Genomic DNA, 21,841 nt, shown 5'->3' on the forward strand with positions numbered 1-21,841 from the left:
TGGCACTCGTAACTTGAATGCGCCTCAAGGAATATTTCTCTCCCATAGAACGCGACAACAAGCCGACTAGGTAAACAGATGAACTATTATACTATGGGGTTGTCAGATTTTTCTGTTCATTGCTCATTTTGTTTGCAGAGGAAAAGTYATGTGGACTGTTCTAGTGTCTTAAATGTGAACTTCGCCAGAAATATTTGTTCATGTTCCATATTTTTGGGGGTGTGGCACCAATGAGTTTGCCGTGGCGCCGCAGCAAACACTGCACTGTGTTGAGACTGCCTTCCTCTTGGGGTGTTGTAACAGGTCTCTCCCTCTCCCCCAGGCCTGCCAGCTCCTCCTCCAGCAGCAGCAGAACCCCCAGCAGCTCACCTCACCACAGCAGCTACAACAGCTCCTACAGAACCAGAGAAAGTTCCCCCAGAACCTACGCCAGCAGGCCGACCCACAACAGGTCAAACTGCTATTACTGTTACAGCTGCTACTAATACTACTGCACTGGAAACAACACAACCAATGTTCCCTCTAAGCAGCGAGCGTGGCCGTTCTTCTGTGATCTAATCAACATATCGGTCCCTTTTCAATGCAACAAACCAAAACACATCTAACTTTGCAAGATTGAGTCTGTGATTTTGTTGTAGGCAGAGCCAGAACGCAACGGAGTAGAATTCTATTGGCAGGGGTGGCCCATAAGCGGTCTTTCAATCAGCTGCGAGTGAAGGCACTTTTCAGATCAGTGAGTTATTATCCCAGTTATACATAAGTATAGGTCAGCAATGGGGAGTTGCTGCTTCCTACAAGAGCACAAAACATGTAGGCTACATTTCTTTGAAAAGCCAGTCTTAAGGTAAAAAGCTTGTCTTAATCAAAGGGGCAGTGTTGTATTTAGAGACAGGCATGAATAAGCCAATAGGCAGAGGGGTAGCCTACATTATCTAATTCTCTGTATGGTAATAATAATACATTTTATTTTATAAAGGGGTTTCTTGCATCATACAATGCAATTTTACAGTAACCTATTTGGTCCATGGTGTTACAGGCCAAGTAAAAAATCATGAATTAATGTCAAGCCCTTCATAATGTAAAAGTCTCATGCAATGTAGGCCTGCATTGAACACCACATATAGGCCAGGTCATATAATTCAAAAGCTATTTCGATGTGAAATTTTTATGGGATTTGCTCCATTGGTTTTGTTGGTAGGRCTACATTATGCTCAAATAGCTTATTGGCTACTGTCAAACTGTAAGGGTACAGCCTCAGTGTTCACTGTGAATGCGCACCGGAAGTTGCATGAAATTCTCACACTGTTCAAGTTTCCGCTCGCAAGAACCTAAAATTTGCTCAGTGCCTCAAAAAATGTGAATGAACATTGAACGAAACCCTAGTTATTTCAACGGAGAATGAAACGTGCCCGCTATGAATCAGGTGAACCTCTGTACTTGAGAAAATACTATATGTTTTGAACACAAATGTTGAATTGTGATTTGTATGACTTTTCACATGAATAGTCATAGGCTGGTGTTGCACCCATGTTGCATGTCTGCTCACAGGGTTCCCAATTCCACTCATCCCTCATCTCTCTCCTCAGCTGGCCAGGATCGTGGCTGTTCTCCAGCAGCAGAGGCAGCAGCAGGGTGTCGGAGGGGGCTCCAAACTATCACCCTCTGACCTGGGAGGAGGCCCCAAACTTCCTATGGCCGACTCCCTGCCCCATCCAGGCATGGGTGGCTCTGTGGACCTGCACCAGAAAACACAGGGCTACTCTGGTGAGCGCTGTAAATAATGACATGAAAGGACGTAAAGGATAGATGATAATCTTTTTTGAAAAATGCTTGATTTTCCTTTTTACCCAAGAGAACGTCCCACTCGTTTTGACACAACTGTGTTATACATCTTATTTTCAATACAAACCACTAACAATGTTAGTTTTATTTGTCGTATGTACAGGGTACACACCGTCCAACCAAATGCTTACTGTCAGTGTAAACCGTCTTGAGGATTTTCATTGCATACTGACTGATTCTCTGCATGTAATTGAGTCATACAGGCCCCCTGCCATCAGCTCTAACCCCTACCTGTCCCCCTCCCTCTCAGGCTATGGTGGAGGAGTGAACCTGTCTGGTCTGGACATGGGTGGCTCGGTGATGGGAGGCCCAGGGGGGATGAAGGACATGGGGGGGCAGCAGTCCCGCTTCAAATGGATGATGGAGGGTCACTCTCCTGCCCCCTCCCCTCCTGAGAGCCTCAACAAAAACGGTGAGAGAGTCCTAACACTGTAGTGAGTTTACGGAATTAATTATAGTATGACATGGGGCAGCAGGTASCCTAGTGGTTAAGAGTGTTGTGCCAGTAACCGAAAGTTCGCTGGTTTGAATCCCCAAGCCGAAAAATATGCTGATGTGCCCTTGAGCAAGGCACTTAGCTCCAATTGCTCATGTAAGTTGTTCTGGATAAGAGCGTCATCTAAATGACTAAAATGTAAATGCCAACATGTATATGTTGATTGTTGACCCATCTTCTGCTTTTTCATCTGGCTATATTTGTCTTTCTTCATCTCTCTCTCTCTCCTCTGTATCGCTCTCTTATTGTCTTCTCTTCTCCCTCTTTCAATCCCCCTCTTCCTCTCAGGTCCTATGTCCACCCCTATGAGAAGGGTGGGCTCTCCATACTCCCAGTATGACATGATGGGAGGGGAGGGGCTAGGCATGCCCCTCCAGAGGGACAACTGGCACCGTACTCCTGGGAACAAGATGGGCTCCAAGCCCCAGGGCACGTCCAGCTGGCCTCCTGGTGCGTGGCCATTCTAAATACCAACTGAATCTGCAGGATTTTGATCTATCCAACCACTAACACACCTGATTTGACCAAATCCCCTGAATCAGTTAGTGTTGGGCTGTAACAAAAGCCTGCAACACCCTGTAGCTCTCTGGGACCAGGGTTAAGTCGATGAGGTGGCTTCATCTGTTTGTTTTCAAAATAAAAATCAATAATTTCTGTTTGTCAGAGTTCCAGCCCGGCGTGCCCTGGAAGGGGATCCAGAGCATCGACCCCGAGTCTGACCCCTACATGACCCCAGGGAGCATGATGGGAATCCCTGGGCCGTCCAGCCTCAACGACACCGAGCACCAGTTGCTAAGAGACAACACGGGTACCTACCGAGACTCAAGCAGAGTTGCAACTATCTATGACTAAGTCCACTTTCTGAGCACCTGTTGATAAGAGACCAGCTGACCTGACATARTACGTAACAATAACACATTACATAAGTATGCTGTCATCAGCCCTCGTCCTCACAAAGTCAAAGAAACTAGTATACCACTGAAATCATATCCATCAATGCATGCACCAGTTAAAAATCAAGTTGTGTTAATAATATACTCTATTTTACTATATCCGGGATGGACAACTGGTGGTCCGTGGACCAATTTCAGATTTWAAAAAATGGGAACTTACAAATTTGCTTTAAAACTGCTAAATTGTCTCTATGCCCTGTGGAAAAATTTGCCGAATTGCATGACATAAAATATAAAAGATTTGAAGTTAATCTTCGCTGTCACGAAGGGGGCCGCTAAAATGTTTTGCTCACAAGGTGGGGGGTATGGATGTGGGTACGCAGACCCACGAGCCACCGTGGCCCCCATGAGTTAAGCTTGTTGTGTTTGTGTTCCAGAAGCCAACCCCTCCCTGAACACCTTGCTGCCTTCACCTGGTGCCTGGCCCTACAGTGCCTCAGACAGCCCCCTCAACAACGCACACAACTCGGGTAACAGACTGAAAACGTAGTAACACTATGAATGTGCTATGTATGCTTTATGGATGTGCTATGTATGCTTTATGGATGTGCTATGAAGTCCAAAGGTGCCTTTCACCAAAACAGCTATCACGTTCACTTAGCGTGCGTCTGTAAATTCACTCTGCCTATCTACTCTGATTTCAGAGCACTCTCTTCTGAGTATGCCAGAGTGCAGAATAACTAATACATTTACAAACACTCAACACCGGTTGAATGTGTCAGTAAARGTCGACAAAAACTCGTGATTAAATTGTTGCCAGCAGCACAGTTAGTCACCGACTCTCTGGATAACATGAAAACAGCCTTACCAGCTCTGCTAGGGCGAGTAAAAAGGGTCAGAGTGATCTGTTCTCTCGTTTTTCTCTGGAAGTAGCTAGCAAGTAAGCCAGTTAGCTTGGCAGCTTGACTGCCGTTGTGAGGTCAGAACGCTTGGATCAACCCTACTTCTCACCCAGACCGTCCAGTGTGTGCGCTCTGAATGCTCCGAGAGCGAAACACTCTACGAACGCCCAGAGCGCACTCTGGCACTCCAGTTCGAATTTATAAACACACCCTAAACATTCTCCTGGGGTTCAAAATAAACACTCTGCTTTTCCTTTTATTTACTGTCAAATGTTGTCGTTCAGGGTGTCAAGTTTCAACTGTCTGTCTGAGTTTAGTCTGGCTGTGTTCATCCTGCTGTTAGTCAGACCCAGGTCTGACTAGTTAATTTCCTGTTGCCCATAGCAAAGTACACAGAGTACAAGACCAGCTGGCCCCCTGAGCCCATTGGACACAACAAGATGTGGAAGACCAATCGCAACCAACAGTCCCAGCAGCTGTCACGCCCACCCCCGGGACTCACCAATCAGAAGCAGGCCTCGCCGTCCCGTGGCCCGTGGCAGGCCCGTGGCTGGGGCAGCTCGAGCGGGAGCCAGGAAACCAGATATGGCCCTGGTAATGTCATAACAGGGTGTTTGAGTCTTTCCACCCTGGTCTGTCCTGCCTGCTGCCTGGTGAAGTATTAAATGTACCCAGATGTCCGTTGCCTTGATCTGCTTCCACATCCCTAATGGCACCCTATTCCCTATTGGCCCTGGTCAATAGTAGCGCACTATAAAGGGAATAAGGTGCCATTTGGGACAGAACCCCAGAGAAATTGCATAGCTAGGTGGTTAGGCCTTTTATTCACCAAGCTTGAAGAACAGGGCTTATTTCTCATTCATTGGTCCAGAACTGTCTGCCGCAGGTACAGAGGTAGGGGTTGACTACTATGTGGAACTGATCCCCGTGTGTGGTTTGGTGCTAATAGGCTCTGCTTGGAGTGATGGGGGGACCTCCAGAGGAAGCTGCTGGCTGGTGCTCTGCAATCTCACTCCACAGGTACACACACACACACACACACACATCATCCCTCATAAAGACTACACACACACCATTCCTCAGGACAACACACACGCATGTGCACACATACAGCATCACTTCTCTTGCACATATCACCTCTACCGCACAAGTCATCCCTAACCCCAGTCCCTCCATGTTGTCCCCTCCTGCAGATCGACGGCTCCACCCTCCGTACCATCTGTATGCAGCATGGCCCCCTGCTGACCTTTCACCTCGGCCTGACCCAGGGCAGCGCTCTGATTCGCTACAGCACCCCACAGGAAGCTGCGAAGGCCCAGAGCGCACTACACATGTAAGCCCCTCTTAGCCTGTCAATCATGGTGTAGTTCTGTAGATGAACAGGCAGCAGCTCCACTGTGTTTTATTGCCGGCTTTACAGATGATTACAGACTCCTTTTCAGACAGATACTTTTTCCACTTAAATTAACTAGGCTACTTTTCAGTTTTCTAGTTAGAAACAAGTCTGCTGAGCCCTCTCCCGCTAGAATGAACGTCATGCATCTTCTACCCATATTTTGATAGGCAGTGTGCCTGTCGGTCACAAATTGAGCGACGACAGACAAACACTGCTGGTTTGACAGTGCTGTCTGTCCCGCCTCTCGGTACCTGGGTTTGTGTTGTGATTGCAGTCGATTTTCTACACAGAGGGAGAGAGGATGAATTTGCACATCCTGTATAGTCGAAATCCACCTATTGTTTTCTGGCACAGTCATTTATTTTCTTTAGCGTGCAGGGTCCAACATTAACGATGGCCCTTCGGGGCCAGTAAAAACCCTTTGGGCCAGTGGATCTCATCAATGGCCAGTAACTTTTTAGATCATTTTTGCATTCGTGTAAAATATTTACCTGCTCTTTCACAGTCTACCATTGAAGACTACACTCGTAAATGTCATGCTATTTGTAGTTGATCAATATGATTGGCCGTTCATTCAAGCACCACCACACTTCCGTTAGTCACAGCTGTCCAGAGCTAAAAGAAACGCCCATCAATCTACTCAGAGTTTATTTATTTTAGGGAAAGTGATTTACAAAAGTTAACCTTGAGTAGTGAACATACTAGCAATATGCTGGCTACTGTTAATAGTCTGCAAAAAGAATGCTACAAATAAACAGCTAGCCTACTGTCACCATGTCTATCTCTTTTGGAATGTTGGTCTTAAAGGGCGTTCGTTTTTACTCTGTTTATTTAGAACCTAACGGACAACTAGGAAAAGTGCAAACCAAGTTTATTCACCCAATGGGTCAGACAGCTGAAATGTTCCCACCAGCACAAGTATTTATACCCCACTTTAAGTGAAATCTCCTTTTCTCAAAACATTACATCTTTGTTGCTAGGCAGGCTAAGTGATGTGTGTAATAAACTGTTCCTTCTCCCTTCATCTGACCTGACCTCGGCCCACATTCCTCACTAATCCATAGCTATCCAACCTTATCAGTGACCGCAACCATGTGATTGCCTTTTCCCTTACTTTGTAACTCTCAAAGCCCATGGCTCATATCCACCCTTAATTGACACCACCATATACATTCCTCATATGTAACCATTAACTTCTGGTGTAGCAAGTATTTCAAACTACAACCCAACATCCCATTTTCTAATCTTCTCTAAGTGACATACTTTAGAAACAAAAATACATGAATACATTGTAGTCCTGAAGAATATAGTAATGACTTGCTTAATTATATTACACAGCTTTAATACACATCATCATAACCAAATGTAGCCGATTAATATAAAGTATGCCAACCTATAGGCTAGCGTTTCCCCAAACTCTGCCCTCTGCACCCCAAGGGGTGTGCACGTTTTGGTTTGTGACCTAGCACTACACAGCTATTTTTAGTTGTCAAACTTGATGATTATTTGAATCAGCTGTGTAGTGCGAGGGCAAACACCAAAACTTGGGGTCCCGAGGACCGAGTTTTGGAAGCGCTGCTATAGGCCCTGCATGACCCCAATGCATTTAAGAACTACACCATATAGAAATTCTGTTCGGGCCATTCGATTTTTTGCCAACTGGCCCTGCCACGGATTGGTGGTGCCTAGGCTATTTACTGTGCTTTGATTGACAAACAGCGAGCTTGACTAGTTTATAAAAGGTGTCGAATTGACTGAATAGAGTCTTTCATACAGTGCATTCGGAAAGTATTAAGACCCCTTCATTTTCCCACATTTTGTTACGTTATACCCTTATGATAAAATTGATTAAATAGTTTTTTCTCCTCAATCAATACACWATACCCCATAATGATGAAACAAAGAGATTTGTTGGAATTTTTGCAAATGTATATAAAATGAAAACACATTTACAAAAGTATTCAGACCCTTTACTTAGTACTTTGTTGAAGCACCTTTGCCAGCTATTACAGCCTTGAGTCTTCTTGGGTATGATGCAATAAGCTTGGCACGCCTGTATTTGGGAGTTTCGCCCATTCTCTGCAGATCCTAAAGCTCTGTCAGGTTGGATGGGAAGCGTTGCTGCACAGCTTTTTTCAGGTCAATTCCTTCGACCTGATGGCTTGGTTTTTGCTCTGACATGCACTGTCAACTGTGGGGTCTTATGTAGACAGGTGGGCCTTTCCAAATCATGTCTAATCAATTGGATTTACCACAGGTGGACTCCAAGTTGAAGAAACATCTCAACAATGATCAATGGAAACAGGATGCACTTGAGCTCAATTTCAATTCTAATAGCAAAGTGTCAGAGTACTTATGTAAATAAGGTATTTCTAAAAACCTGTTTTCGCTTTGTCATTATGGGGGTGTTGTGTGTAGATTGAAGAGGGAAATTTCGATTTAATCCATTTTAGAGTAAGGCTAACGTTACAATGTGGGAAAAGTCAAGGGGTCTGAATACTTTCCGATTGCACGGTATACGTCCATTGTATCTCATTCGGACAAGTAAACTAAAGAGCTCGTTTGTCAGGACTTGCCAGACACCTGCCCGCCCGCACAGCATCACTACTCTGGACGGTTCTGACTTAGAATATGTGGACAACTACAAATACCTAGGTGTCTGGTTAGACTGTTAACTCTCCTTCCAGACTCACATCAAACATCTCCAATCCAAAGTTAAATCTAGAATTGGCTTCCTATTTCGCAAAACAAAGCATCCTTCACTCATGCTGCCAAACATACCCTCGTAAATCTGACCATCCTACCGATCCTCGACTTTAGCGATGTCATTTACAAAATAGCCTCCAACACTCCACTCAACAAATTGGATGCAGTCTATCACAGTGCCATCCGTTTTGTCACCAAAGCCCCATATACTACCCACCACTGCGACCTGTACGCTCTCTTTGGCTGGCCCTCGCTTCATACTCGTCGTCAAACCCACTGGTTCCAGGTCATCTACAAGACCCTGCTAGGTAAAGTCCCSCCTTATCTCAGCTCGCTGGTCACCATAGCAACGCCACCCGTAGCACGCGCTCCAGCAGGTGTATTTCACTGGTCACCCCCAGGGCCAATTCCACCTTTGGCTCCCTCTCCTTCCAGTTCTCTGCTGCCAATGACTGGAACGAACTACAAAAATCTCTGAAACTGGAAACACTTATTTCCCTCACCAGCTGTCAGAGCAGCTCACAGATCACTGCACCTGTACATAGCCCAAACAATTACCTCATCCCCTACTGTATTTATTTATTTAGCTCCCTTGCACCCCAGTATTTCTACTTTGCACATTCACCTACTGAAAATCTACAATTCCAGTGTTTTTAATTGCTATATTGTATTTACTTTGCCACCGTGGCCTTTTTATTGCCTTTACCTCCCTTATCTCATTTGCTCACATTGTGTATATAGACTTGTTTTTGTACTGTATTATTGACTGTGTTTGTTTTACTTAATGTGTAACTCTGTATGTGTCGAACTGCTTTGCTTTATCTTGGCCAGGTCGCAATTGTAAATGAGAACTTGTTCTCAACTAGCCTACCTGGTTAAACAAAAATAAAATAAATAAAAAACAGTGACGTTAAAGTGAGTGACTTGTCAGTAGGTAAGCGCATCGTTAAGAGCTGTTCATTTGGCTCCCATAATTTGCATACCGGCAGTTTTTTGTTGTGATTATTCGCAAATATATTATTAAAACATTCAATGAGGATGGTGAATCCTCCTCACTGCAAGAACCATTGGTAGACTAGAAAGAGCCTCACTGGTCCAAAATATGATAAAAGAGAACTGATTTAATTGTTTTAAAAGCTAATGATACTTAGATGGTATTTTCAAAGATATTAGCATAGCATGTCGCAACCGGCCGTGACCGGGACACCCATGGGATGGTGCACAATTGGCCCAGCATCGTCCGGGTCAGGGGAGAGTTTGGCCGGCAGTGATGTCCTTAAAAAGGGGTGAAAGTTTTTTAAATTCAAGAAAATTACAAAAAATGCCTCTTAAATGGAAGCTTGAAGCCTGTGGAAGTCAGCATAATTACAGGATTATTTTAAAGACCGAGTGCAGTCAGAATGTACTTTCCCTGTGTTTTATATCATATTGTACAACAGCTGATGAATCGAAACCTCTAAAAGTATGAAAACAAATGTGACCAGCATTATGTCCTGATAGTTGCTGGTTGTAAACGCAATCTAGCATTAGAATGTACCAGAGGCCACTAAAATAGTTTTTTTTGCCGAACAAGCTCTATCTCAACCCACTCCCCACCGGAGCCTGGCCAGCTACTTATTCGATTTGGCTGGCTACTCCATGTGCTGGTGGAAAGAACACTGGTTCAATAGACCAACCATAGACTGAAAATCAATGACATTCCATGCAGACTGTCTGGTGAGCTAGGAATAAAGTAATTTCATAGTAAATGGGAAAAACCTGCATGGACTTAATGAGGGGGTTACTATAATAGAATGTTACGACTAATAGATAACAGCCAGTGAACACAAAACAACATTAAATCACTCCTTACACTCTCCTCTCTCTTTCCAGGTGTGTCCTGGGCAATACCACCATCTTGGCCAAGTTTGTGAGCGAGGAAGAGGTTGCTCGCTATTTTGCACATTCCCAGGCGGGAGGAGGGGCCAGCGGAAGCCAGGGGGGGCCCACAGGGACAGGTGCAGTGGGGGCCAATAGCAGCGGAGGGAGTGGAGAAAGGGAACGAGACAGAACCAGAGGAGGAGGAGATTGCTCTGTCCCTGGAGGAGGAGGCAGCTCGGGGCCCGTCAGCTCTGGCTGGCAGAGTTTGGACAGTACAGGAGGCTGCCTGGATACTACCCCTGCCCAGGGGCCTGGCCTGAGCATGTTTGCCCAGTGGAGCAGCAATGGTGCTGGGGTGGCTGGGGGTGGTGAGCCCAGCAGACAGGGTTTGTGGGGAGGGATGGGGGGTGGAGGGTACCCCAGCAGTAGTATGTGGGGGTCCCCTGCCATAGAGGATCCACACCAGATGGGGAGTCCTGCTGCTCTGCTGCCTGGAGACCTGCTAGGAGGAGGGGCTGATTCCATCTGAATGACCACACCTAATACATGAACCTACACGCGAATACAGTATAAATGTATTTATACTGTGTGTACACACCGAATAAACATGCACTTACACATGTTCTCACACACATATACATACTTAAACACACACAGATGAAATGACACTAGTCACAAACACGCAGATCCTCTGACGTTAACTCTCACACATTGTGTCATTAATAGACCGTGACATGCCAACACTACTCAACATACATACATCTTTTCCCCTTAAATGAAGACTTCAACAGCAAGACTTGAACAGACCAAGGTGGAATCCGTTAGACTCACTCATCTGGATGACGACTCTTCACCCATTAACCAGAACTCACTGAGATCCTATCATTCAGGCCTGTAGAGAAACCAACAACGTGACAACACATGGAGCTCTTCCTATGTGATGTGTAACACCTTATTACAACACCCCTCTACTATACAAACCTACAGGATCTTGTTTTCACAGTACCTACCTACCTGGCCCAACCCTTTCTGACTCTCTCTTTCTCACCAGTTACACACTGCTATGTCACTGCTATGATGTCTAATGTATCTTGTTGTATGTTGGTTAAATTGTGGAAAAATCCAAGATGTCCTTTATCTCTTTAGTTTTTACTTCAAAATGCTGACCTCGTTACATTTTCTTACTCAATCAAGTTGGTTCTTATAATGCCATGCTGATGATGACTGATCACTTGTTACAAGCTGTACAAGGTGCCCTCCTGCCTGCCTGTGGAACTGTGCATGAGACGAGTGACGGGATAGGAGGAGTCTGTGGGTGCGTTTCACAGCTAAGACGAGGTGACGCAACAACCAATGTTTGCCTGCCACGTCATCGACTGACAAATTGTTATAACATGAAGTGGTTAGCTGATACTCAAAATACCTATCCAGGCGTAGTAAGAACTGTCAGGCATCAGCAACGTCTAAGCATAGGAACGCGCCCTGTGTGTGTCGTTGCCGTGGTCAATTCCTTTTGGCGATGAGAACATGATTAACAAGCGCGTGATGGTGTGTGGGCTGGTGATGTGTGATAGAGAAAGTGTGTGTGTCTGAAATGCTCTTCCCTTTCAGGGAGGCAAATGTTTGTGTGACCGCTTACATCAGGTGTTCTGTGTGTGTGTGTGTGTGTGTGTGTGGCTGGAAGTTCAACAACATAGGCACTAATGCATATTTCTCTTAAGTTGTGGTTTTAGCAGCATTTTTTTTTTTTGGTCAATTGCAATAATCATTTTTTTTTTTTTTTAAGAAGCAACCAACTGAAGGCATCCATGTTAAGATGCCAAAACCTACCAAACCAAGCAGAGCTGGAGCAGTGTTTCGCAAACACTTTAAAGTTACTAATTGTAAAATGTTTTGTGTATCAATTTAAATTAAGGTGGGCTTTATCACTCCTGTTCAGGTTATTTTAGTTTCTTTTTGGATTTTACAAAGGAGGACGTTTTAATTTAAGCAAACAAGAACAAGACAATAAAGGTTGTATTAAAGTCTGGTTGTCATTGGTTTGTACCACACCACTACTTCAGTGACCTGTTGTCCTTGACTGAACATCAAGTAAACCTTTACCGTGGCTTCTCTGTAAACTTTTACCATGAGCAGTCTATTGGCTTGCCTAGTTAAATAAAGAATTAAATGAGAACACCATGCACAGACGAACTAGAACGCTTTCAGTAGAATGAGCAGCCTTGGACCGTGCACCAGCTCACGACGTTCACAACAGTGCGGCAGTTAGCCGAGCGTTTAAGAGTGCTGAGCCAGTAAAATAAAGTTACCTGGTTCGAATCCCGAGCCGACTAGGTGAAAAATCTGTCGATGTGCCCTTCAGCAAGGCACTTAACCCTAATTGCGCCTGTAAAATAAGAGCTTCTGCTAAATTACTAAAATGTACAGGTGACAGCTGCGTGATGCGCGGTGTCTTTAAGGCAATCCGGGCATTTTCTTATGGTTTGTGCTGAATGACATCATTGATATTGTCAATGGTATAATAACAGGTGAGCGAGAGGGGATAGCTGGATTTCTMAGTTTACACCAAAATATCTGTAATTCGCAGTGCAGATTAGACCAGATTATACCGCGGGACGTTGACATCTGGGTCAGGACGGCGGTGAGGAATGGTTTGTAAAACTCCGCGGTCGTCTTTCTCTGTCCATGGTGCTGTTTGAATGATAACGTCCTGATCAGCACCTCGGTGGAAGGAAGGCAGCAGTCCCTGAAGAGCTTGATCAAACGGGTGAGGGGAGGAATGTCACCGGTCCACTGCTAAATCGGGGAATTGTGTTTGTGATTGGGGTTTGAACAGGAACCTAAACAGGCGAGTCAGAATCAGAAGGTAGGTTAATAGTTTTTCTCGACCGAGGTTTTCCCAAGCCAAGGGTGCGGCTTTGTGCAAATTTTGACACACTGAACCTGAATGCGAATGTTTCTAATGTAGCCCTAATTATATGAATTAGACTTTTTGGATAGGTTTCATCTAGCTTCCCAGGTCTGGTTTACTCTGTTAGATCTGCAGTAAATTACGTTGTTGCCCCTGGCATCTTGCTACAGAGCAGCGCTACAACCTTGCAACAACAATAGGGCTACATTTTGTAATAGGCTTGTAGGGTAGGCTAGGCTATTTACCGTTGACTGACTTGTGGATTCATGAACAAGAGTTTGACCTTAAATTAAGTTGGTTTTACAGTGTAAAATGATCATGGTAAGATTATAAGGGATTGCATGTAGATTCTACAGATGTAGGATCTTAATTTGATSACACTGTTGCAGGAAATTCAAAGTTATAGTATATTTGAGGTTTAAAAGGCTTCTGAAGTTTGAAATTTCACACTTGATTTTCCTTTACGAAAAATACACCAACCCCTACGAAAATGTCCGTTAATTATAATACACATGATAATTCATATTTACTCTTGCTGCAGGATTATTTTCCAGCTGTAGCAAACTGGCTCAAATTAAAATCCAACATTTGTGTCATCTATCATTACCTTGCTTCATCTTCATCGTCTTCTATCGATGTTAGGATTTATCTCATCCACCACCATTATGTATGACTGTGGAATAGTAGAACAGAATACAATGGAACTATATTAGTTCATCTGTACTAATCTGTATAGAGTTCATCTGTGACAAATCACAACCTTTACAGATAAGACACCAGCGGGGCATCTTGAGTGCACTGCCCTTACAAAGCATAAATAGAAATGGTAAATGTGTTAAATTGCTGTCTTTATCATCAGTGTGCCTTCGCTATGTATGTATTTAAACACCACCACAGCCATTTTCCAGTGTTAACTTCTCCCTGTATTGTGATGGAAGAAAATGTATTTCACTTAGTTTCTTTGGGGACTCAGATTATTAGGCTATGCTAATTGTTTGTGTATATATTGGTTTCCTTTGAGGTGAGATGGCTTGTTCAAAGTGCTGAATTAATGAAGTCACATTCACACTGAGTTTTCTCCTACATTTGCCCTCTCCCAACTCATGATCCTTCAAATCCATAGGTAAATCACCCAACTTTCTTCTAAGTAGTAAGAAACTTTTTTTTAAATCACCATTTTAACCACACTTTTTTCCCCACTCCCACTATTTTGGCTTAAATCATGTTTTCTCCTTTTTTCCATGCCTGACTCTGTCTTCATTTTGGGCCTTCTCTTGTCCCAGCTCTCATTTTGTAACCAATTCTCCCTTTTGAAACATCTTATTTGAGTTGGAGCCCTTTGAGATTGTGGTGGAACTGGGCTGCGTCACATTTTCCTTCTGCTATATCGATCTACAGTTTGATTGATGACAGTTTGTGTGTCCTCCTGTATGTCTGCCCCCTCAGTGAATTGTGAAGACAAGCAGGAACCATGGAGCTGAGAGTGGGAAACAAGTACCGCCTCGGCAGGAAGATAGGGAGCGGCTCTTTTGGAGACATTTACCTGGGTAAGACCTTCATTTTAATGGAGCTCTAGCACGACTTATTCTCACAAACCTCTTAATTAACATACTCTAGGATGGACTGCCTTCCATACAAACGTTAAATTCTGTCCCAACACATTTAATCATTGAACACATCAAAGCTGGGCATAAAAATAAAATATTGTGTCAGAGTAGGCCATGGTGATTGCATCATCAAAAAGGTGGTCATGGTATGTGTCACTTCCTGTGTCTCTGTCAGGCGTTAACATTGCCACGGGTGAGGAGGTGGCCATTAAGCTGGAATGTGTGAAGACCAAACACCCACAACTCCACATCGAGAGCAAGTTCTACAAGATGATGCAGGGAGGAGGTGAGAGAGGAGAGACAGCAGGAACCATGGAGCTGAGAGTGGGAAACAGTACCGCCTCGGCAGGAAGATAGGGAGCGGCTCTTTTGGGAACATTTACCTGGGTAGAACCTTCATTTTAATGGAGCTCTAGCACGACTTATTCTCACAAACCTCTTAATTAACATACTCTAGGATGGACTGCCTTCCATACAAACGTTAAATTCTGTCCCAACACATTTAATCATTGAACACATCAAAGCTGGGCATAAAAATAAAATTGTGTCAGAGTAGGCCATGGTGATTGCATCATCAAAAAGGTGGTCATGGTATGTGTCACTTCCTGTGTCTCTGTCAGGCGTTAACATTGCCACGGGTGAGGAGGTGGCCATTAAGCTGGAATGTGTAAGACCAAACCCCACAACTCCACATCGAGAGCAAGTTCTACAGATGATGCAGGGAGGAGGTGAGAGAGGATTAAGACAAGAGGGTGTGGTCAGGGGTGGGGGTGGGCACTGTTGGGGGAACCCTAACTGAAGACTGTGTGGGTTTTTCAAGCTAAAGCCTAGGCTTTAGCTTAGAGGGCTAACTCCATTTTGTGACACGTAGGACCTGGGATCAAACCCCAGTCAGTCACATTAGCTTATACAGTGCATTTGGGAAGTATTCAGACCCCTTGACTTTTTCCTCATTTGTTACGTTACAGCTTTGTTCTAAAATGTATTAAATACATGTTTTCCATCATCAATCTACACATATACCTCATAATGACAAAGCGAAAACAGGTTTTTAGAAAATGTTGCTACCTTTGCTATGAGACTCGAAATTGAGCTCAGGTGCATCCTGATCCTGAAAACATGTAATCGCTGCCAAAGGGGCTTTCAACAATGTACTGAGTAAAAGGTCTGAAATACTTACAGTTGAAGTCGGATGTTTACATACACCTTGGCAAATACATTAAACTCAGTTTTTCACAATTCCTGACATTTAAACCTAGTAAAAATCCCTGTTTTAGGTCAGTTAGAATCACAATTTATTTTAAGAATGTGAAATGTCAGAATAATAGTAGAGTGATTTATTTCAGCTTTTATTTTTTTCATCACAGTCCAAGTGGGTCAGAAGTTTACATACTTGGTAGCATTGCCTGTAAATTGTGAACTTGGGTCAAATGTTTCGGGTAGCCTTCCACAAGCTTCCACACATAAGTTGGTGAATTTTGGTCCATTCCTCCTGACAGAGCTGGTGTAACTGAGTCAGGTTTGTAGGCCTCCTTGCTCGCACACGCTTTTTCAGTTCTTCTGCCCACAAACTTTCTATAGGATTTAGGTCATGTTTGATGGCCACTCCAATACCTTGACTTTGTTGTCTTTAAGCCATTTTGCCACAACTTTGGAAGTATGCTTGGGGTCATTATCCATTTGGAAGACCCATTGCGACCAAGCTTTAACTTCCTGACTGATGTCTTGAGATGTTGCTTCAATATATCCACAGCATTTTCCTCCCTCATGATGCCATCTATTTGTGAAGTGCACCAGTCCCTCCTGCAGCAAAGCACCACCACAACATGATGCTGCCAGCCATGGCTTCACGGTTGGGATGGTGTTCTTCGGATTGCAAGCCTCCCCTTTTTCCTCCAAACATAACGATGGTCATTATGGCCAAACAGTTCTATTTTTTGTTCATCAGACCAGAGGACATTTCTCCAAAAAGTACGATCTTTGTCCCCATGTGCAGTTGCAAACCATAGTCTGGCTTTTTTTATGGCGGTTTTGGAGTAGTGGCTTCCTCCTTGCTGAGCGGCCTTTCAAGTTATGTCGATATAGGACTCGTTTTACTGTGGATATTGATACTTTTGTACCTGTTTCCTCCAGCATCTTCACAAGATCCTTTGCTGTTGTTCTGGGATTGATTTGCACTTTTCGCACCAAAGTATGTTCATCTCTAGGAGACAGAACGCGTCTCCCTGAGCGTTATGACGGCTATGTGGTCCATGGTGTTTATACTTGCGTACTATTGTTTGTACAGATGAACGTGGTACCTTCAGGCGTTTGGAAATGGCTCCAAGCATGAACAGACTTGTGGAGGTCTACAAAAAAGAATTCTGAGGTCTTGGCTTATTAATTTGATTTTCCCATGATGTCATGCAAAGAGGCACTGAGTTTGAAGGTAGGCCTTGAAATACATCCACAGGTAAATCTCCAATTGACTCAAATGATGTCAATTAGCCTATCAGAAGCTTCTAAAGCCGTGACATAATTTTCTGGAATTTTCCAAGCTGTTTAAAGGCACAGTCAACCTAGTGTATGTAAATTCTGACCCACTGGAGTTGTGATACAGTGAAATAATCTATCTGTAAACAATTTTGGAAAATGACTTGTGCCGTGCACAAGTAGGTGTCCAACGACTTGCCAAAACTATAGTTTGTTAACAAGACATTTGTGGAGTGGTTGAAAAACGAGTTTTTAATGACTCCAACCTAAGTGTATAAACTTCCGACTTCAACTATATGCAATATTTTCCATTAAAAAATTGCACAATGTCTAACCTGTTTTTGCTTTGTCATTGTGGTATTGTGTGTAGATTGAGGGGGTAAACAATTAAATTAATTTTAGAATAAGGCGTAACGTAACAAAATGTGGAAAAAGTCAAGGGGTTAATACTTCCCGAATGCACTGTAAATACTCTCACCTCTCATTTCCCCTTACAGTGGGCATCCTTATAAATCACTCTCACTGCCATTCCTATCAGTGGGCATCTTATAAATCACTCTCACCTGCCATTCCCTACAGCTGGGCATCCTTATAAATCACTCTCCCTTCCATCCTCTACAGTGGGCATCCTTATAAAATCACTCTTCACCTCCATTCCCTACAGTGGGCATCTTATAAATCACATCTCCTTCTCATTCCCTACAAGTGGGCATCCTTATAAATCACTCTCCCTTCCATTCCTACAGTGGGCATCTCTATAAATCACCTCTCCCTTCCATCCTACAGTGGGCATTCTTATAAATCACTCTCTTCACCTGGCCAGTTCCTACAGTGGGCATCCTTATAAATCACTCTCTCCTTCCATTCCCTACAGTGGGCACCCTTATAAATCACGTCTCTCCCTTCCATTCCTACAGTGGGCATCCTTATAAATCACTCTCCCTTCCATCCCTTACAGTGGGCATCCTTATAAATCACTCTCTCCCTCCATATTCCCGACAGTGGGCATCCTTAAATCACTCTCTCTTCCCTCCATTCCTACATGGGCATCCTTATATAATCACTCTCTCCTCTTCCATTCCCTACAGTGGGCACCCTTATAAATACTCTGTCACCTCATTTCCCTACAGTGGGCATCCTTATAAATAGCTCTCCTTCCATTCCTACAGTGGGCATCCTTATAATCACTCTCTCTACCTCCATTCCCTAAGTGGGCATCCTTATAAATCACTCTCTCCCTTCCTTCCCTACAGTGGGCTCCTTATAAATCACTCTCTCCCTTCCATTCCCTACAGTGGGCACCTTATAAATCACTCTCTCCCTTCCATCCTACAGTGGGCATCCTTATAAATCACCTCTCCTTCCATTCCTACAGTGGGCATCCTTATAAATCACTCTCTCACTCCATTCCCTACAGTGGGCATCCTTATAAATCACTCTCTCCCTTCCATTCCCTACAGTGGGCATCCTTATAAATCACTCTCTCCCTTCCATTCCCTACAGTGGGCATCCTTATAAAATCACCTCTCACCTTCCATCCTACAGTGGGCATCCTTATAAATCACTCTCTCACCTCCATTCCCTACAGTGGGCATCCTTATAAATCACTTTCCCTTCCATTCCCTACAGTGGGCATCCTTATAAATCACTCTCCCCTTCCATTCCCTACAGTGGGCATCCTTTATATATCACTCTCTCCCTTCCATTCCCTTACAGTGGGTCATCCTTATAATTCAACTCTTCCCTCCATTCCCTACAGTGGGCATCCTTATAATCACTCTCTCCCTTCCATTCCCTACAGTGGGCATCCTTAAATCACTCTCCTCTTATTCCTACAGTGGGCATCCTTATAATCACTCTCTCCCTTCCATTCCCTACAGTGGGCATCCTTATATAATCACTCTCTCCCTCCATTCCCTACAGTGGGCATCCTTATAAATCACTCTCTCCCTTCCATTCCTACAGTGGCATCCTTATAATCACTCTCTCCTTCCATTCTCCTACAGTGGGCATCCTTATAAATCACTCTCTCCCTTCCATTCCCTACAGTGGCATCCTTATAAATCACTCTCTCCCTTCCATTCCCTACAGTGGGCATCCTTATAAATCACTCTCCCTTCCATTCCTACAGTGGGCATCCTTATAAATCACTCTCTCACCTCCATTCCCTACAGTGGGCATCCTTATAAATCACTCTCTCCCTTCCATTCCCTACAGTGGGCACCTTATAAATCACTCTCACCTCCATTCCCTACAGTGGCATCTTATAAATCACGCTTCTCCCTTCCATTCCCTACAGTGGGCATCCTTATAAATCACTCTTCTTCCATTCCCTACAGTGGGCATCCTTATAAATCACTTCTCTCCCTTCCATTCCCTACAGTGGGCATCCTTATAAATCACTCTCTCCCTTCCCATTCCCTACAGTGGGCATCCTTATAAATCACTCTCTCCCTTCCAATCCCTACAGTGGGCATCCTTATAAATCACTCTCTCCCTCCATTCCCTACAGTGGGCATCCTTATAAATCACTCTCTCATTCCATTCCCTACAGTGGGCATCCTTATAAATCACTCTCTCCCTTCATTCCTACAGTGGGCATCCTTATAATCACTCTCTCCCTTCCATTCCCTACAGTGGGGCATCCTTATAAATCACTCTCTCCCTTCCATCCCTACAGTGGGCATCCTTTTATAATCACTCTCTCCCTCCATTCCCTACAGTGGGCATCCTTATAAGTCACTCTCTCCCTTCCATTCCCTACAGTGGCATCCTTATAAATCACTCTCACCTCTATTCCCTACAGTGGGCATCCTTATAAATCACTCTCTCCCTTCCATTCCCTACAGTGGCATCCTAAATCACTCTCTCCCTTCCATTCTACAGTGGGCATCCTTATAATACTCTCTCCCTTCCATTCCCTACAGTGGGGATCCTTATAAATCACTCTCTCCCTTCCATTCCCTACAGTGGGCATCCTTTAAAATCACCTCCCTTCCATTCCCTTACAGTGGGCATCCTTATAATCACTCTCTCCCTTTCCATTCCCTACAGTGGGCATCCTTATAAATTCACTCTCCCTTCATTCCCTACAGTGGGCATCCTATAATCACCTCTCCCTTCCATTCCTACAGTGGGCATCCTTATAAATCACTCTCTCACCTCCATTCCCTACAGTGGGCATCCTTATAAATCACTCTCCTCCATTCCCTACAGTGGGCATCCTTATAAATCACTTCTCCCTTCCATTCCCTACAGTGTGGCATCCTTATAAAGTCACTCTCACCTCCATCCCCTACAGTGGGCATCCTTATAAATCACTTCTCTCTCCATTCCCTACAGTGGGCATCCTTATAAATCACTCTCACCTCTATTTCCCTACAGTTGGGCATCCTTATAAATCACTCTCATCTCCATTCCTACATGGGCATCCTTATAAATCACTCTCCATCCTCCATTCCCTACAGTGGGATCCTTATAAATCACCTCTCTCCCTTCCATTCCCTACAGTGGGCATCCTTATAAATCACCTCTCCCTTCCATTCCCTACAGTGGGCATCCTTAATAAATCACTCTCACCTCCATTCCCTACATTTGTGGGCATCCTTATAATCATTTCTCCTTCCATTCCCTACAGTGGGCATCCTTAATAATCACTCTTCTCCCTTCCATCCCTACAGTGGGCATCCTTAAAATCACTCTCTCCCTTCCATTCCCTACGTGGGCATCTTAAAACTCACTCTCTCCCTCATCCACATGGCATCCTTATAAATCACCTCTCCCTCCTTCCCTACAGTGGGATCTTATAAATCACTCTCACCTCCATTCCCTACAGTGGGCATCCTTATTAAATCACTCTCACCTCCATTTCCCTACAGTGGGCATCCTTATAAATCACTCTCCCCTTCCATTCCCTACAGTGGGCATTCCTTATAAATCACTCTCTCCCTTCCCATTCCCTACAGTGGGCATCCTTATAAATCACTCTCTCCCCTTCCATTCCCTACAGTGGGCATCCTTATAAATCACTCTCTCCCTTCCATTCCCTACAGTGGATCCTTTATAAATCACTCTCTCACTCTCATTCCCTACAGTGGGCATCCTTATTAAATCACTCTCCCTTCCCTTCCCTACAGTGGGGGAATCCTTATAAATCACTCTTCCCTTCCATTCCCTACAGTGGGCATCCTTGTAAATCCACTCTCCCTTTCCATTCCCTACAGTGGGCATCCTTATTAAATCACTCTCGTCCCTTCCCTTCCCTTACAGTGGAATCCTTTAAAATCACCCTTCCTCCCAGGCTGGATCCTGAAATACTCTCCCTCCTACAGTGCTGAACTCTCCCTCCATTCCTACATGAATATAAATTCACTCTCCCTTCCATTCCCTTACAGTGAGATCCTTATAAATCTCGCTCTCTCCTCCATTCCTGCCTACAGTGGCGCATCCTTATGAGGAATCTTAGCCTCCCTCCATTTCCCTACAGTGGGCATCCTTATATAATCACTCTCCCTTCCTTCCCTACAATGGGCATCCTTGATAAATCACCTCTCACCTTCCATTCCCTACAGTGGAATCCTTAAAAATCACTCTCACCTCCATTCGCCTACAGTTGGCATGTCCTTATAAATCGCATCTCCCTTCCATTCCCTACAGTGTGGCATCCTTAAAATCACTCTCACCTCCCATTCCCTACAGTGCCATTCCTTATAAATCACTCTCACCTCCATTCCCTACAGTGGGCATCCTTATAAAT

At 44.2% G+C, this 21,841-nt stretch overlaps 2 protein-coding genes across 4 annotated transcripts in view; both read left to right on the plus strand.

The window, feature by feature from the left end:
• The window catches only part of LOC111978781 (trinucleotide repeat-containing gene 6B protein-like), a 51,497-nt gene extending 39,377 nt beyond the window's left edge, over window positions 1-12,120 (plus strand). The window contains 10 exon segments of the mRNA XM_070448644.1: window positions 323-451; window positions 1,587-1,764; window positions 2,093-2,254; window positions 2,627-2,788; window positions 3,003-3,146; window positions 3,669-3,761; window positions 4,518-4,727; window positions 5,083-5,153; window positions 5,327-5,466; window positions 10,108-12,120. Of these exon segments, the coding sequence (XP_070304745.1) occupies window positions 323-451; window positions 1,587-1,764; window positions 2,093-2,254; window positions 2,627-2,788; window positions 3,003-3,146; window positions 3,669-3,761; window positions 4,518-4,727; window positions 5,083-5,153; window positions 5,327-5,466; window positions 10,108-10,624 (1,806 nt within the window). The 3' untranslated portion in view covers window positions 10,625-12,120.
• Window positions 12,121-12,602: 482 nt separating this feature from the next.
• LOC111977980 (casein kinase I-like) overlaps window positions 12,603-21,841 on the plus strand; it is a 15,277-nt gene continuing 6,038 nt past the window's right edge. Inside the window, exons 1-3 of one of the 3 annotated variants that reach the window (XM_024147640.2) lie at window positions 12,603-12,961; window positions 14,453-14,553; window positions 14,789-14,899. In XM_024147640.2, coding sequence (XP_024003408.2) covers window positions 14,478-14,553; window positions 14,789-14,899 — 187 coding nt within the window. In that variant the 5' untranslated portion in view covers window positions 12,603-12,961; window positions 14,453-14,477. Of the gene's footprint in view, window positions 12,962-14,452; window positions 14,554-14,788; window positions 14,900-15,297; window positions 15,342-21,841 lie in introns of those variants that run through there. The other 2 variants (XM_070448645.1, XM_070448646.1) reach the window with 2 other exon arrangements.

Source organism: Salvelinus sp. IW2-2015, linkage group LG18, assembly GCF_002910315.2.
Source record: "Salvelinus sp. IW2-2015 linkage group LG18, ASM291031v2, whole genome shotgun sequence".
Classification (NCBI taxonomy): Eukaryota; Metazoa; Chordata; class Actinopteri; order Salmoniformes; family Salmonidae; genus Salvelinus; species Salvelinus sp. IW2-2015.